The 18,353-nt window shown below is 44.7% G+C and overlaps 1 protein-coding gene across 1 annotated transcript in view; it reads right to left on the bottom strand.

The window, feature by feature from the left end:
* GAD2 (glutamate decarboxylase 2) overlaps positions 1–18,353 on the bottom strand; it is an 88,272-nt gene that overhangs the window by 60,012 nt on the left and 9,907 nt on the right. The window contains exon 7 of the mRNA XM_008002576.3: positions 14,789–14,904. Coding sequence (XP_008000767.1) covers positions 14,789–14,904 — 116 coding nt within the window. The remainder of the gene's footprint in view (positions 1–14,788; positions 14,905–18,353) is intronic.

The raw sequence follows: 18,353 nt of genomic DNA, 5'->3' as shown, positions 1-18,353 counted from the left end.
GAGGCAAGCTAAGTCTCTTACAGCCAGGAGGGAACAGAACAGAACAACCAGCTGCCCTGACTAAGTAAGTGCAAGCCACTCAAATTACCCTCTGTGAATGAGCTCTTAAGAACTAAACTGCAAAAAGGCGAATTGGGGATAAGTAAGAGATCTGGTGCACCTGGTCAATGGGAGGACGTATTCTTGTCTAGTCTTTAATGAGAAAGAATAGGGGTTCTTAAATGAGGAGCAATTACCCAGGATAATTGATCATGGCACCAAATGCTGCAGATTTAAAGAAAAACACATGCCCAAATAGAAAGCTTAAAGACGGGGAATAAAGGTGAGATGAGGCATGAAAAAGAAAATTAGGTAGCAAACATCGAGTCTGTTTATATTTTGAGGAAAGGGAGCAGAGAAATAGCTTAATGTTATTCACAAATAGCAAGGGACCCATGGAGAGGAAGAAACTTGAGAGGAAAAAGCAATCTACCTAATGAGGGAGAAACAGTGAAGATAGCGTAAAGGGCACGTTTCTCTGGGCCGGCAAGGCCACATGTGGACAGTCATTTTTATTCCTTAGCACCACACTGAATGGAACTACTTGTTGATGAACCAGAGTGTCTGAAGAACAACCACCTGCATTCTGAGAAGACTGGAAAGCAAGTGTTTAGAGAGAACCTAGAGGGTTCTCTGGAAACAAATATAAAAATTGAACCAGTGGCCGGGCATGGCGGCTCACGCCTGTAATCCCAGCACTTTGGGAGGCCGAGGCCAACAATCACAATTTTCTGTTTTTTGATAATAGTCATCCTAATAAATGAGAGATGGCAACTCATGCTTTGGTGGGTGGATCACGAGGTCAGAAGATCGAGACCATCCTGGCTAACACGGTGAAACCCCGTCTCTACCAAAAATACAAAAAATTAGCCAGGCGTGGTGGCGGGCACCTGTAGTCCCAGCTACTCCGGAGGCTGAGGCAGGAGAATAGCGTGAATAGGGAGGTGGAGGTTGCGGTGAGCTGAGATTGTGCCACTGTACTCCAGCCTGGGCGACACAGAGAGACTCCGTCTCAAAAAAGAAAAAAGCAAAATTGAACCAGTGATTCAACAGTTATCTGCAAGGCCAACAAGAATTGAGGGGAGATGTTTTAGCAAAGAATGCTGAGTTTGGCAACTACATCTGTCAGCAGCACATACTAGCAGACCACCCAGAGAAGTGAGGACACAAACTACACCTCAGAAGATAACATCATCAAAGGACCAAAAGGCCCTCTTCCCCTCAACACGAGGAAGCTATTTATAGAGTTTTCCAAAATACCTCAATACACTTCAGTTTTTGGTACTTCCACCTAAAAATACATGTGTGTGCACACTCATGCACATGCATACACGTGCACACAGAGGAAACTTGGAGAAAAAGATAACGTGTTCAGGACTAAGAAACTCAATCAAAACTGCTCAACTACATGGCAACTGAACAACCTGCTTCTGAATGACTTCTGGGTACATAACGAAATGAAGGCAGAAATATGTTCTTTGAAACCAATGAGAACAAAGATACAACATACCAGAATCTCTGGGACACATTTAAAGCAGTGTGTAGAGGGAAATTTATAGCACTAAATGCCCACAAGAGAAAGCAGGAAAGATCTAAAATTGACACCCTAACATCACAATTAAAAGAACTAGAGAAGCAAGAGCAAACACATTCAAAAGCTAACAGAAGGCAAGAAATAACTAAGATCAGAGCAGAACTGAAGGAGATAGAGACACAAAAACCCCTCCAAAAAATCAATGAATCCAGGAGCTGGTTTTTTGAAAAGATCAACAAAATTGATAGACCACTAGCAAGACTAATAAAGAAGAAAAGAGAGAAGAATCAAATAGACGCAACAAAAAATGATAAAGGGGATATCACCACCAACCCCACAGAAATACAAACTACCATTAGAGAATACTATAAACACCTGTATGCAAATAAACTAGAAAACCTAGAAGAAATGGATAAATTCCTGGACACTTACACTCTCCCAAGACTAAACCAGGAAGAAGTTGAATCCCTGAATAGACCAATAACAGGCTCTGAAATTGAGGCAATAATTAATAGCATATCAACCAAAAAAAGTCTAGGACCAGACGGATTCACAGCCGCATTCTACCAGAGGTACAAGGAGGAGTTGGTACCATTCCTTCTGAAACTATTTCAATCAATAGAAAAAGAGGGAATCCTCCCTAACTCATTTTATGAGGCCAACATCATCCTGATACCAAAGCCTGACAGAGATACAAAAAAAAAAAAAGAGAATTTTAGACCAATATCCCTGATGAACATCGATCAAAAATCCTCAATAAAATACTGGCAAACCAAATCCAGCAGCACATCAAAAAGCTTATCCACCATGATCAAGTGGGCTTCATACCCTGGGATGCAGGGCTGGTTCAACATACGCAAATCAATAAACGTAATCCAGCATATAAACAGAACCAAAGACAAAAACCACATGATTATCTCAATAGATGCAGAAAAGGCCTTTGACAAAATTCAACAGCCCTTCATGCTAAAAGCGCTCAATAAATTTGGTATTGATGGAACATATCTCAAAATAATAAGAGCTATTTATGACAAACCCACAGCCAATATCATACTGAATGGGCAAAAACTGGAAGCATTCCCTTTGAAAACTGGCACAAGACAGGGATGCCCTCTCTCACCACTCCTATTCAACGTAGTGTTGGAAGTTCTGGCTAGGGCAATCAGGCAAGAGAAAGAAATAAAGGGTATTCAGTTAGGAAAAGAAGTCGAATTGTCCCTGTTTGCAGGTGACATGATTGTATATTTAGAAAACCCCATTGTCTCAGCCCAAAATCTCCTTAAGCTGACAAGCAACTTTAGCAAAGTCTCAGGATACAAAATCAATGTGCAAAAATCACAAGCATTCTTATACACCAGTAACAGACAGAGAGCCAAATCATGAATGAACTCCCATTCACAATAGCTTCAAAGAGAATAAAACACCTAGGAATCCAACTTACAAGGGATGTAAAGGACCTCTTCAAGGAGAACTACAAACCACTGCTCAGTGAAATAAAAGAGGACACAAACAAATGAAAGAACATACCATGCTCATGGATAGGAAAAATCAATATTGTGAAAATGGCCATACTGCCCAAGGTAATTTATAGATTCAATGCCATTCCCATTAAGCTACCAATGACTTTCTTCACAGAATTGGAAAAAACTGCTTTAAAGTTCATATGGAACCAAAAAAGGCCCCACATTGCCAAGACAATCCTAAGCCAAAAGAACAAAGCTGGAGGCATCACGCTACCTGACTTCAAACTATACTACAAGGCTACAGTAACCAAAACAGCATGGTACTGGTACCAAAACAGAGATATAGACCAATGGAACAAAACAGAGCCCTCAGAAATAATACCACACATCTACAGCCATCTGATCTTTGACAAACCTGAGAGAAACAAGAAATGGGGAAAGGATTCCCTATTTAATAAATGGTGCTGGGAAAATTGGCTAGCCATAAGTAGAAAGCTGAAACTGGATCCTTTCCTTACTCCTTACACAAAAATTAATTCAAGATGGATTAGATACTTAAATGTTAGACCTAAAACCCTAGAAGAAAACCTAGGTAATACCATTCAGGACATAGGCATGGGCAAGGACTTCATGTCCAAAACACCAAAAGCAATGGCAACAAAAGCCACAATTGACAAATGGGATCTAATGAAACTAAAGAGCTTCTGCACAGCAAAAGAAACTACCATCAGAGTGAACAGGCAACCTACAGAATGGGAGAAAATTTTTGCAATCTACTCATCTGACAAAGGGCTAATATCCAGAACCTATAAATAACTCAATCAAATTTACAAGGAAAAAACAAACAACCCCATCAAAAAGTGGGCAAAGGATATGAACAGACACTTCTCAAAAGAAGACACTCATACAGCCAATAGACACATGAAAAAATGCTCATCATCAGTGGCCATCAGAGAAATGCAAATAAAAACCACAATGAGATACCATCTCACACCAGTTAGAATGGCAATCATTAAAAAATCAGGAAACAACAGGTGCTGGAGAGGATGTGGAGAAATAGGAACACTTTTACACTGTTGGTGGGACTGTAAACTAGTTCAACCATTGTGGGAAACAGTGTGGCAATTCCTCAAGGATCTAGAACTAGAAATACCATTTGACCCAGCCATCCCATTACTGGGTATATACCCAAAGGATTATAAGTCATGCTGCTATAAAGACACATGCACACGTATGTTTAGTGCGGCGCTATTCACAATAGCAAAGACTTGGAATCAAGCCAAATGTCCATCAGTGACAGACTGGATTAAGAAAATGTGGCACATATACACTATGGAATACTATGCACCCATAAAAAAGGATGAGTTCGTGTCCTTTTTAGGGACATGGATGCAGCTGGAAACCATCATTCTCAGCAAACTCTCGCAAGAACAGAAAACCAAACACCGCATGTTCTCGCTCATAGGCGGGAACTGAACAATGAGATCACTTGGACACAGGAAGGGGAACATCACACATGGGATCCTATTGTGGGGAGAGGGTAGGGGGGACGGATAGCATTAGGAGATATACCTAATGTAAATGATGAGTTAATGGGTGCAGCACACCAACGTGGCACATGTATACATATGTAACAAACCTGCACATTGTGCACATGTACCCTAGAACTTAAAGTATAAATAAATAAATAAATAAATAAATAAATAAAGAATTGGGACAAGACGTCTGGGAAGCTATATCAATTATTTCAAGCCATTGCTGATTTCATCCAAATATTTAACTGAGACTGAGATTCGACTGCCTAACAGATCACCAGGTTTCAGGGACAAGCCTCTGCTGGGATCGGAGGACACAGATTATTAAGACAGTCCTTAGTGCCTGGTGACCTCCCCTACTTATCCTCTGTCTTCGCTCCCCTCGCTCTGTCTACCTGGTGTGCTGGCCTTCCTGGTCTTCCGTGAGCTTGCTAAACTTCTTCTTGCCTCTGAGCCTTTGCACTTGCAGTTCATTTTCCCGGAAAACCTTCCTTCGAATACTTACATGGTTCCCTCCCTCATTCAATGTAGGTCTCCCCTCACATATCACCTCCACACAGAGCTATTTTTGTGACCATCTTGTAAAGTAGCTGACTACCACCCTAATCTCATCACCACTTGACATTATTGTAAATACTAGTTCACTGCGTGTCCACTACGAGAACACAGCAGGCTGCATGAGGGCGAAGACTTTGTCATAGCGTATAGTTGACAAATATTTGTTGAATCTGTTGACCACATGCTCAGAGAACAAGTCCAGAGAAATGTCACTATTTATTGCCATAACTATCTGGCCACGAAGCCCAATGTTGAAGTGTGGCTCTGGTGGACTCCGTGGACCCCAATGCCTCGAATCTAAGGCCCATTATAAAAGCAAGACCAGGGGTCTTCTTGGCACCCACCCCAGAACAATGAACTTAAGTGAATGGGGATCATTACATATTGTCCCAAACAAGTAGATCTTGAAGCCCAGCCTATCAATGAGCTGGAATCTGCCTATTTGACCCTTCCTCATGCTTCATGACCCCCACGCCCAATCCCTCAGCAATTGCAGTTCTGATCTTCTCCTCCTCCTTCACACCCTTCTGACACCTCCATTCGCTTGCTTCTTACACCCTAAGATTTGAGGGAAATGATAGCTATAGCTTCCTTAGAAAGACTGGTCACCTCTGTCCTTACTTCTGCTCGCCAACTGGCCCAAAAGAACATTCTCTTGGTAAAGCATCAGATTTACAAAGAAACTTGTGCTCTGGGAGACCACCTCATTGGCTTCTAATTATGATGATCTGGAGGGGAGGTGACCACCCAGACACACTTTTAGAGACTCTGTGTGATTCGCAGGTGATGTGGATCTGTACACAGGCACATCTGTGAAGCTGCTATCTTATTAGTCACACTCAGTTCTGACTAGTAGATCAAGGTGGCCCCATTGTGAGCTTGTACCCTAAGTAAGTGTCAAATAAAAGGAATGATGTGTACCAGGTTAAGTTTAACATGACAAGAGATCCAAGAATGATCTTCAGTGACAAATGTGAACATCGGTACTGAGTATGTCTTCAGTCATTTTCATCACTCTGTGGACAACAGTGATTTCTATGATTTGTGGATCACGAAGAGTGAATGAAAGTGTGTAATGGAAAGAGGTGATCTGAGGCACAATGACGAGGGTTTGACACCTGCTTCTATTTAGGCAAATTACTTTCTCATCCTGAGCCATGATTTGCTCAGGTGCAATGATGAAATCCTCTCTTGGCAGAATTGATGTCAGAAGTGTAGCTGTGGCATGTGAGGTGGCTTACATATAATTTTTTGGGCTATCCCCAAAAAGGCTAGCCCTTCCTATCCTCCCATCCTCCTACCTAATGTGATACTGTCCTCAGATCTCCCTCCTTACCTCGAGTGGCATTTTGAAATCTTCAAACAAAATTCAAGTCAATCCCTTTCTTTCTTTTCTTTTGTGTGTGTGTTTGTGTGTGTATCTGTGTGTGTGTGTGTGTTTGAGATAGAGTCTCGTCCTGTCACCCTGAAGTGCGGTGGTGTGATCTCAGCTCACTGCAACCTTTGCTTCCCAGGTTCAAGCGATTCTCCTGCCTCAGCCTCCCGAGTAACTGGGATTACAGGCGCCACCATCACGCCCTGCTAATTTTTGTATTTTTAGTAGAGATGGGGTCTCACCATGTTGGCCAGGCTGATCTCGAACTCCTGACCTCAGGTGATCCGCCCGCTTTGGCCTCCCAAAGTGCTGGGATTACAGGCATGAACCACCGCGCCTGGCTAATTCACTTTATTTCTTAAAATAAATATATGTATGTAGGGAAATCTCAAAATTTTACAAGTAGCAGTCTAGGATGTAGACTCTCCCAAGGCTGTGGATCCTTGAGTGTTGCTCTGGCACTTTGGGAGGAAGGGCACATCCCTCTTAAGGAAATCACTGTCCCTGACTCCGCTCTCCCTGCTGCCTCCGTCTCACCTGCTGGCTGGGCTCAGATCCTTCTAACGACAGTGTCATCTGTGAGGGGCTCACCGGAGCCATGCGCGGTGCACACTACCCTTCCCACGTATCGTCTTGCTTCATCCTCCCCACAACTACAGGAGCAGGGTATCATCACCCCATTTTGCAGATGAGGAGGAGATGAAGGGTCACACCCTGGGAGGTAGCAGAGCAGGGCCTGTCACCATTTCATCAATTCCAAAGCTCATGAGCTTTATCACTAACCTGGAGAACAGTAAGTCTGTTCAGTCACTTTTGACCTGGCACTGGGAACAAGGGAGCATCTGTCATCTGGCGTGGATGGGATTTCAGAAGCCCTTTCCCATCCCTTTCTTCCCCAGTACAAAGGACGCTTGCTGAGAGCAGGCACTGGGTATGTTCTGCCTACTGCTCTCTCACCCCGCCAGAAGCAATGCCTGGCACCTGCAGCACTAAAGGAAGGAAGGAATAAAGGAAGCATCTCTCTGCACAGTGGCTGAGTTGTGTCTCACCATCTCACACCTTTGCCTCTCTGAGTGCAATGGGAGTATCCCCAGGAGAGGCAATGGAGAGGTCTTACCTAGCGCTTACATCTCAGCATGGCTTTCGGGTTCTTTCCTGAGAAGAGGTTTGGATAGACTGGGTAGAGAAGAAAATAACACGGGAGTGATGAGGACCCTACGGTGAGAAGGAGGCAGGAATGCAGCAGCGGAGCAGGGGTGCTGAAGGTAAATGGATGTATCCCACAATTTCACTCACTGTCAATTCTGACTAAGGGGGAGCAATACATTTTGTGGAAGTCATCTGTTTCCAGGCTGCCCAAACAGCCCTGTTTCCAAACAGGTCACTGTTTAAAAGAAATTTTTAAAGGAGATCTATTTTTGAAACTAAAAGCCTCTCCAATAATGATACGTGAAAGTCATATTTCTGGCCTGGCGCAGTGGCTCACGCCTGTAATTCCAGCACTTTGAGAGGCCAAGGCAGGGGGATCACCTGTGGTCAAAAGTTCTAACCCAGTCTGGCCAACATGGTGAAACCCCGTCTCTACTAAAGACACAAAACTTAGCTGGGTGTGGTGGCGGGCGCCTGTAATCCCAGCTACTTGGGAGACTGAGGCTGGAGCATCGCTTGATCCCAGGAGGCGGAGGTTGCAGTGAGTTGGGATTGCGCCATTGCACTCCAGCCTGGATGACAAGAGCGAGACTCCATCTGAAAAAAAGATAAAAGAAAGCCATCTTTCTAAAGACGTGGTGGCCTGGAGGCCCCTGTAGGCCCAGCTACTTGGGAGGCTGAGGCAGGAGGATTGTTTGAGCCCAGGAGTTTGAAGCTTCAGTGAGCCACGATCATGCCACTGTACTCCAGCCTGGGTAACAGGGTGAAATCCTGTCTCTAAAATAAAATAATAAACTAAAATAAAGCAATTTTGAGAATTACCTCCCCACAGAAGTGGATCAAAGACACGAGGGGCCTCGGCAGAACATTGGCAATTGGTTCCGGGGGATGTGGGTGTGGGCCGGGCTTGGCGTGTGAAGAGTGGAGTGAATTAGTTATGGTGATGTGCTTAAAGATCCACTGTCTGTTGTGATTATGAAGAATATTTTTCCTAGATGAGGTTATGCTGTTTCGTGGAAGCTATTTCTGGAAGAGCTTGTGCCACACAAGAAGTACGAGGAATTTGGAATTGAGCTCATAGTTTAGGCTTTCAAAGGATTCAGGGCTGGAAATGTGAATTATTGAGCTGGGATCTTTGTTTACTTCTAAGCCTACTTTCAAGAGAGAACCTAAAACTCATCAAGTTAATTTTTGCCAAGCCTTTGTATGACTGAAGATTTGGGGAAGGGGGTGAGATTCCAGCAAAGGATGTGTTGAACCAAAGGATCTTTAAGATCACTTTCAATTCTGAGATTTTGTGATTCTATGTTTTAGAGTAAAGTAATCTTGGAACTCTTAAACGCTTGCCACAGAAAGACTAGTTGTTTAATTTAGTCTTATTCAAGTTTTACAAGAAAACAGTTGATTCAAACAACCAGAAAAATGTAATAGGTTGCCCTCCTCATCAGCTAAGTAAAGCTCTAGTCTGTGTTGGTGGTTAGAAAAGAGATGGGTAGCTTTGGTGGGGTGCAACAGAGAGAGAGTGAAGGGTCATTTAGAAAACAAAATGACTCTTCCCTTCATGAATATGTGAACGTTTCTGGTTGGATGCAGAAGGCCACAGAATCTCACTATGTTGTTCCCATCCCTATGGCTCTAAACATGCCAAGTTACAAACTCAGTGCTCAGATTCGAAGAAGGGATAGTTATGTGACCTGGTTCAGTAGCAGGAAATTAGCACGAGAATAACCAACATGGGGCCAGTTGTGGTGGCTCACGCCTGTAATCCCAGAACTTTGGAAGGCCAAGGTGGGTGGATCACCTGAGGTCAGAACTTCGAGACCAGCCTGGCCAACATAGTGAAACCCTGTCTCTACTAAAAATACAAAAAATTAGCCAGGCATGGTGGCAGGCTCCTGTAGTCCCAGCTACTCAGGAGGCTGAGACAGGAGAATCGCTTGAACCAGGGAGGCGGAGATTGCAGTGAGCCAAGATGGCACCACTGCACTCCAGCCTGGGTAACAGAGACTCCATCTCAAAAAAAAAAAAAAAAAAAAAAAAAGAATAACCAACATGCGGAAATGAGGAAAATGGGATTTAAGAAAGGATGCCACAAATGAATTTAGAGCAGCTAGCCAGAGAGAGGCGTTCAGGACATCCAACCCAATAGTTGAAAGAGCAGTGTTGGGCTGGCCACTATGCTAATCTCTTCAGTGATAGTATCCAACAGTATCCTATGAGGGGAGCATTAATATGGCTTTCCTTTCCCAGATCAGAAAACTGAGGCATAGCAAGATTAAGTAACTTTGTCCAGTGTCACACAGGTAGTACATGATAAAACCAAATATTTCAGCCCATGTTTGTCTGAATCCAGAGCCTATGCTTAGATTACACATCAAAGGAATTAATTTTCAATTCAATAAAATACACTGAATGCAAAAAAGAGTTTATAAAGAGTAGTGCTGGTATTATTGAGAAATTATCGAGGCTTCGAATCTGGCTCTGCCGTTGACTGGCTGTGGCACCCTGGGCAAAGTATCCCCCACCTCTGGGGCTGGGTGTTTCCATCTGTAAAACAAGGTGGGGCTTTTTTGTCTTTTTATTTTTTTTGATGGAGCCTCACTCACTCTGTCGCCCAGGCTGGAGGGCAGCGGTGTGATCTCGGTTTACTGCAACCTCCGCCTTCTGGGTTCCAGTGATTCTCCTGCCTCAGCCTCCCAAGTAGCTGGGATTACAGGCACCCACCACCACACCTGGCTAATTTTTGTATTTTCAGTAGAGATGGGCTTTCACCATGTTGGCCAGGCTGGTCTCAAACTCCTGACCTCAAGTAATCCTCCTGCCTCAGTTTCCCAAACTGCTGGGATTACAGGCGTGAGCCACTCCACCCGGCCAAGGTTGTTGTTTCTTAAAGTTGGTTGATATTTATGCAGAGCTCTCTGTGTCCCAGGCACTGAGGCACAAGTTCTATAAGGCTCTCATTTGATTTTCCAGGAGTCTTGGGCCTTGGAAACCTCTCAAAATGCGTGAAGAGAGAACACCTGAAGCAGCGTCTGTCTTGACCCATGGCCTCCCTCTCCTCACTGAGTCAACACAGCAGCCCCTCCATGATCCTTTCTCCCTGCCAGCCAAGCAGTTGAGGAAAGAAGCGTCCATGCCAAGACTGATGCTGTCTAGCCGGAGAAAAGGCATTTGAGAAATTACTTGGTAATTTTCTTTCTTCTGCCTCTGGAGATCTATTTCTGGAGCTGGTGGAGACAGTGTGATTGTAAAATCTGAAAAGACCAAGAAAATATGTGGCCTGGCCTGAAGCCAGAAGGAAGCTACACTAAATGATGAATTGAAAATAATGTCTGAGGTCTAGAGCCCAGAAGGAACTAGCGACGGGAATTGTGTTACCTCTTCACCTGCAGCTTCGAAGGCAGGACTCACTTTTAAGAGCTTACCCGTGCAGGATGGTTAGGGTCAAGTGTTCAAGAAGATGTAGGATGGCTGTAAATGAGCTCTGAAAACCCCCTCCAGCCCAGCCCTATGAGATGATGAGAATGTTTTTCGGTAGAAAGAGAGTCACAAATTAGCATCCGTTTCACATTAAGCAAATAGCTCCTGGTGGAAATTTGATCAGGGAAGGTATAAGGTGTTAAGTCAACTGATGAGTTGCTGTATATAAAGCTCTGTTGCTGAATCTTTTAATCTGGTTTCTACAGTGGTAGTCGGTGCATGGAGCTCACTGGTCTTGGACCCAGTAAACCCAGTTTGATCCTGGCTCTACCTATGTAGCTAATTTCAGCCTCTTCATTTGTAAAATGCTAATAACAATCTCTTGTCCTATAACATTGCTGTGAGAATCAAAGTTCCATATATTGAAAGTGTTTTGGAAACTGTCAGATAGTAGTCAGATAATATAAAGTATTATATATTAGAAAAACAATTCATTTGTCAAAAATGATGAGGCAATGACAACCCAAATGACAGGCCAAAGTTAGAACCTATTGGCATTTTAGGAGAGCTTCGTAATTCAAATGATCCTTCATAATTGTATGCATAGATAGAGACACAAGAAGGAGAAGGGAGAGTCAAATGGTTGTTATATGGTCGAATTGTGTTTCTTTCTCAGAAATGAAGAAGTAGCCTGGGGGTGGTGGCTCATGCCTGTAATCCCAGCACTTTGGAAGGTGGAGGTGGATGGATCACCTGAGGTAAGAAGTTTAAGGCCTGTGTGGCCAACATGGTGAAACCCTGCCTCTACTAAAAACACAAAAATTAGCCAGGCGTGGCGGCACATGCCTGTAGTCCCAGCTACTCTACTCCAGAGGCTGAGACAGGAGGAATCGCTTGAACCTCAGAGATGGAGGTTGCAGTGAGGCGAGATTGCACCAGCGCACTCCAGAGATCATGCCACAGCACTCCAGCCTGGACGACAGGGCTGAACTCTGACAAGAAAAAAAAAAAAAAAAAATGAAAGAAAGCAAGCAATTTTTATTTTTAGATCCTCAGACCACATGGCCAGATCTTTCTGGGCAAGTCTCAGTCAATTTATGTAAAGCATGAGGCTGAGAAGCTCATGCCCAAACCAGAGACGCCTGGCAGCGAGTACAGAGTGACTTGCTGCTAGACCAAACTCATTTTAACTTGTGGACACAGCTTGGAAGCCAAAAGAAAAAGATGCCCAATAAAAGATCATCTGGACTTTTTGAGGCTGAGAATGCAGTAACATGTAACTATTTCGGGGTCCAAACCCATTTCAGGAAAATAGTAATTGAGTAGAAAAGTAGATCATGTTTTTCTACCCTTGGAGAAGCTGAGAAATGAAAGTTATCTCCTGGTGAGGCACTAGGTAGCGTAGGCTGAATAACAGATACTCTCTGCCACAAAATCATATCCTCATCTTCAACACTGTGAATATGTTACTTTACATGGTAAAAGGGACTTGGCAGATGTGATTAGATTAAGGATCTTGAGATGGGGATTATCCTGGATTGTCTGAGTAGATCCAAAAGAGGGAGGCAGGAGAGCCACAGATGGAAAGAGATGTGGTGGTGGAAGAAGAGGTCACAGACAGAGAGAGAGAGAGAGAGAGAGAGAGAGAGAGAGAGAGAGAGAGATCTAAAGATGTTATGCTGCTAGTTCTGAAGATGAACCAAAAAATGTAGGTGCCTCTAGAAACTGTAAACGGCAAGGACATGGATTCTCCCAGAGAGCCTCTAGGAAGTATGCAGCCCTGCTTTTCCCGTTTTAGATTTCTGACGCCCAGAACTATAAGGTAATAAATTCATATTGTTGTAAACCACAGAGTTTGTGATCATTTGTTCCAGCAGCAATAGAAAGGTAAGATACTAAGTAACTTTAGGCTGTGGTCTTTGCTCAATGTGACCACTATACGTTGAAGAAGGACATATAACAAAATAATAAAACCCCAAAACACGACTGAAAACAAGATGCTTTGATAATTTGTTAACATGGAATTGCTAGTTTCCTTTAATTTCATGGCCACTGTTGTGGTAATGAACTGTATCCACAGGTTTCCAATCTGTTTCCTTGTCATGGACACATACAGGCACACACAGAGACGGACACACACACCTCACTTAAAATAAGACAGAAAAATTTCATGATGGATCTGCATCTGAGACCCACCACGGTTCCCTACGCCTCCTGAGTGACATTTCCTTACAGGAGTCTTCCTCTAGCCCCTTCCTCCCTCCCTGTTTCCTCGTTCCCTGGCCATCAGAGGGCTTCCTGATCGTCTCTGAGGCAGCCGTATTCCAGAACCCAGGCTACTGTGAGGCAGAGATCATGAAGGAACAGTCTTATGTTTTTGTTTTTGTTTTTTTGAGAACGGAGTATCGCTCTGTTGCCCAGGCTGGAGTGCAGTGACGTGATCTCCTCTCACTGCAACCTCCGCCTCCCAGGTTCAAGCGATTCTCTTGCCTCAGCCTCCCGAGTAGCTGGGATTACAGGCGCCCGCCACCTTGCCTGGCTATTTTTTTGTATTTTTAGTGGAGATGAGGTTTCACCATGTTGGTCAGGCTGGTCTCTAATTCTTGACCTCAAATGATCCACCTGCCTCGGCCTCCCAAAGTGCTGGGATTACAGACATGAGTCACCGTGCCTGGCCCGGTGCTATTTCTTTATGGTAACAAAACCTCTGGTCAAGTCAGCTAAAGATGGATGTTAAATGGTTCAGGCTGGGTATGATGGTGGCTCACGCCTGTAATCTCAGCATTTTGGTAGGCTGGGGTGGGAGGATCACTTGAGGCCAGGAGTTTGAGACCACCCTAGCCAACACTGCAAGACCGTGTCTCTGTAAAAGACAGAAAAATTAGTCAGCCATGGTGATACACATCTGGAGTCCCAGCTATCCAGGAGGCTGATGTGGGAGGATTGCTTGAACCTGGGAAGTTGAGGCTGCAGTGAGCTGTGATTGTACCACTGCACTAGAGTCTGGGTGACATAGTGAGACTGTCTCAAAAAAAAAAAAAAAAAAAAGGCTCAAGGCACCATGAGGGCAGAATATCTGTCAGATCAGTGGGCTGAGTTTTTAAACAGAAAAACCGTGTCAAAGGCTACTCTGGAGTTTTGCTTACATGGCCCTAGCATCAATGGTCCAAATGAGCTCACAGTCACTCTGCCTTCCCTCCTCCTCCCCTTCTCGTAACATGCAACTTGATTCCACAGAAGAGAAGGATAGGAACTAGAGCTAAAAACATTTTCCTTTATCTTTTTTTCTTTTTCTTTCTTTTCTTTTCTTTTTTGTATTTTAGACAGGGTCTTCCTCTTTCATCTAGGCTGGAGTGCAGTGGTGCAATCACGGCTCACTGCAGTCTCGACCCCCCAGACTCAAGTAACTCTCCTACCTCAGCATCCGGGGATCATAGGTTTGTGCTACCACACCCGGCTAATTTTTTTTTAAATTGTCTGTGAAGATGGGATCTCACTGTATTGCCCAGGCTGCTCCTTTATCTTTGAGGGTTTTCCTGAATTTCAAAGAGTCAAGGAGGACACCCCATAGTACCACTCAGCTTTCTCCCCCATTCTCTCCCAAGGTGTCTTCCAGAAAGAGGGCTTCTGGGGATAATGCATTTCCAGCCACCATTCCTTCAACTAGGGCTTTATGGAACATGACCTTAAACTTGGAAGGAACAGAAACACATACATGCTCAGACGTGAAGGCAATGAGCCTGGGAACAGCAGCCATTCCTTTCTCCTTGACTTCCGGGAACATCTTAAAGCGCGCGATCATCATGGCATACATGTTAGATATGGCGCCACCTAAAGGGCACAGCAACACACAGTTACTTTATTTATTATCAATCTTGTTTCACATGCAAGCAATATTCCTTATTTCCATTGACCTCAGTCCTCCCTGGACTCAGAAGAAAACCCTATTGACTATCTTTAAACTGAATCCTCAGACTCAAAGGCGCTACCCCAGAGGGCACACTGGGACAGGACAGGTGCCACCGCCACACCCCCTCTCAGTCACTAACTAGAACTGCAGTGGATTCTACTCTTGTTGGAAGCCCTTTGAAGAGGGTTTTTAATTCAAAAGCAAAAGGTTTGCCTCCATCCCACCTTGTGAACGTGGTCATTCTGCATGAGTTCTGTAAAATCCTGCTTATATCCGAATGGAGAAACCTTTTTTTTCATTTCAACTCATTCAGTGCCTTGCACTTGGATTAAGATAAATCAGTTGTTACTGGTGTAAGCGGTTAACAATTTTTTTTTTTTTTTTTTTTCTTGAGACAGGGTCTCACTCTGTCGCCCAGGCTGGAGTGCAATGGCACGATCTCCACTTATTGCCACCTCCATCTCCTGGGTTCAAGAGATTCTCCTGCCTCAGCCTCCCAAGAAGCTGGGACCACAGGCATGTGCCATCACGCCCAGCTAATTTTTTGTGTATTTTTAGTAGAGACGGGTTTTCAACACGTTGGCCAGGCTGGTCTCAAACTCCTGACCTCAAATGATCCACCTGCCTCGGCCTCCCAAAGTGCTGGGATTACAAGTGTCAGCTACCACGCCTGGCCTCATCAACAATTTTTAGTGAGCAGCAGTCCCCAACCTTTTTGGCAGCAGTGATGCGTTTCGTGGAAGACAATTTTTCCACCTATGGAGGGTCGGGGGCGGGTGGGGGTGGGGTGGAGAATGGTTTTGGGATGAAACTGTTCCACCTCAGAGCACTGGGCATTAATTAGGTTCTCGTAAGGAGCATGCAACCTAGATCCCTCGCATGCGCAGTTCACAATAGGGTTCACGCTCCTATAAGAATCTCATGCGGCCGCTGATGTGACAGAAGGCGGAGCTCCGGCGGTAATACTCGCTCGCCCCTTGCTTACCTCCTGCTCTGTGGCCTGGCTCCTAATAGTCCACAGACCTGTACCGATCCACCATCAAGGGGTTGGGGACCCCTGTCATAAAAGATATATCTCCAATTCTATCTTATCATATTCATCTGTTCATTCCCTCTAAACTAGTTCTTTCCTCTCAAAGACATCATTGAAATAGAATTGTATTAGCTAACAAAACTCATGTCATAATTATAGAAAAACTTACAACTAAGAGAATTTTCAGTCTATATTGTGTTACTTTTTCTGTTTCATCCAAAGGTTGTCAGGGATTCCACGCCATAAGATTTGTGTCTTGTAAAGTAGAGTCTCACTTGACAAGCAAAGAAAACCCAGGGCTATTGGGAAGTTTAGGATGTTTGCAATTCAGGAAAGACAGACTGTTATGAATGCAAATTAATATGCTGGCATGGAAGACATGAGGCCATGGGGCAGAGTGAAGGTACTGCTTCTTCTTCCTGCCCAAGGGGAACACCCCAAGCCCTGCTGTCACGAGAGTGTTGTGAGTTACTCTCCTTCCTGGTGGCTGAGGAGCAGGAGGGCTCCATGTCAAGCTGAATGGCCCAGGCAGGGGTATGACCTTTGCCTCTTGAGCCCTGGGCTCTGACCCAAGCAGGCCGCTTGGCATACAGTACTCATCACCCAGATCCATGCCTCTGTCCTCAGCCAAAATAAGGGCGATTCCTTCCTTTCTGGACTCCAGAGACGCAGGAGAAGCAGAATCCAGGTCACGCCTGCTCTGAGCAGACACCTGGCCTGAAAGGCAGACTGTAGGATGCTGGAAGTGGGGTCTGCTTCGAAAGGAAATTCCATCTTGGCTCATGGTTTTAGCACTTACTGACATTTTGGGCAACGTAATTGTGGTGAGGGCTGACTTGGGCATTATAAAGTGTTGAGCAGCATCCCTGGTTTCTACCCACCAGATGCCTGTAGCACCCCCTCCCCCAGACAATCAAAAGTATCTATAGATATTGCCAAATGTCCCTTGGGGAGAGCAAAATGACCTTGTTTGAGAATTTAGTTGTTCTTAAAGAGGCTGGAGAAGGAAGGAGGGGAGAAGAGAAAGGGGAAGACGTATCCAAAGAAAGTGCTCTTCACATGCATTTCTTCTGAGGCTTCCAGCCCTGCCCCCCACACTTCACTCTGCAGCTCAGCTGTCCTCTGGCTAAAGGCTCAGCAGCCCTGAGTGAGAGAAAGAGGCTTCTGGGCCTCTGGGCAGAGAAGACCGTTTTAGAGGCATGAGGACAAATGCGTGAGCCCTACCTGCTCTTATTTCCTATGAATCCTCTAAGAAAGGATGTAAAAGCAAGTGCTACTTTGGGTGACTGAGGTGGGCAGATCACCTGAGGTCGGGAATTGAAGACCAGCCTGGCCAATATGGTGAAACCCCATCTCTACTAAACATACAAAAATTGGCTGGGCGTGGTGGTGCGTACCTGTAATCTCAGCTACTCTAGAGGCTAAGGCACAATAATTGCTTGAACCCAGGAGGTGGAGGTTGCAGTGAGCTGAGATCGTGCCACTGCCCTCCAGCCTGGGCGACAGAGTGAGACTCTGTGTCAAAAAAATAAAAAATAAAATACATGAATAAAAGTAAGAGGCGAAACATTATGAACACCCTGTTAGCTAGGAAAAGGTCTGTGACTAAGCCAAGCTTTCTTTCCTAGCCACTCCTTAGTGTTTGTGCTTTGTGTCCTGCTGAGCAGTAAGGAGTGCTGCATGTTTCTCTGGTTCCCAGTGTAGGTGATATCACAAAAGCAGATTTCTTCTAGGAATCCTAAAGGACTTTCCACGAAGCATGAAGCCTTTGGGTATTATCGATGGAGGTATGAGGCAGTATGTTTTAAGTCACAGACCTAACTCTTCACATTGAGTCCCAGGGAATGAGACTTTTAGATCCCAGACACATAAGATGTGTGGCTTTCTCTATCCCCACCCCTTAAACTGTAAGACCCTTTACTGCAGGAGCAAGGCTGGATGCTCCCGGGAATAGCATCCATAGCCAGTAAGGTTGTGATGAGCCATTTCTCCTCTGTGATGTCTTGTAGAAAGCAGAGCAGAAACAGGTTGCAATGACCTTTTCTGCTGTCTCTTCCCAACTTTGCAATGTCTGCATTGCCCTGTCGTGTGACATCTACGGCTTGCGTCTTGGGGTAAGAGTAAATGGGTCTTTAGGCTCCAAGGAAGCCTGTAATTCCCATGCTCAAGCTGAAGTCTTCTCCACGTGAAAATCCCCCATCATCAATGAGGGTGGAGGGTAAGCTCTGAGCCTAGCAGAACTGCCGAAGATAATTCTTTCTCTGGGTGTATGTTTTCTGGGGCATGTAGGTTTTTCAGACCAGCCAGGTAAATTAGGCCCAGTTCTTAGTCAAATTA

Source organism: Chlorocebus sabaeus, chromosome 9 (genome assembly GCF_047675955.1).
Source record: "Chlorocebus sabaeus isolate Y175 chromosome 9, mChlSab1.0.hap1, whole genome shotgun sequence".
Taxonomy (NCBI): domain Eukaryota; kingdom Metazoa; phylum Chordata; class Mammalia; order Primates; family Cercopithecidae; genus Chlorocebus; species Chlorocebus sabaeus.
The sequence above is the reverse complement of the archived record's forward strand: the minus strand, read 5'-3'. Positions and strand labels throughout refer to the sequence as shown.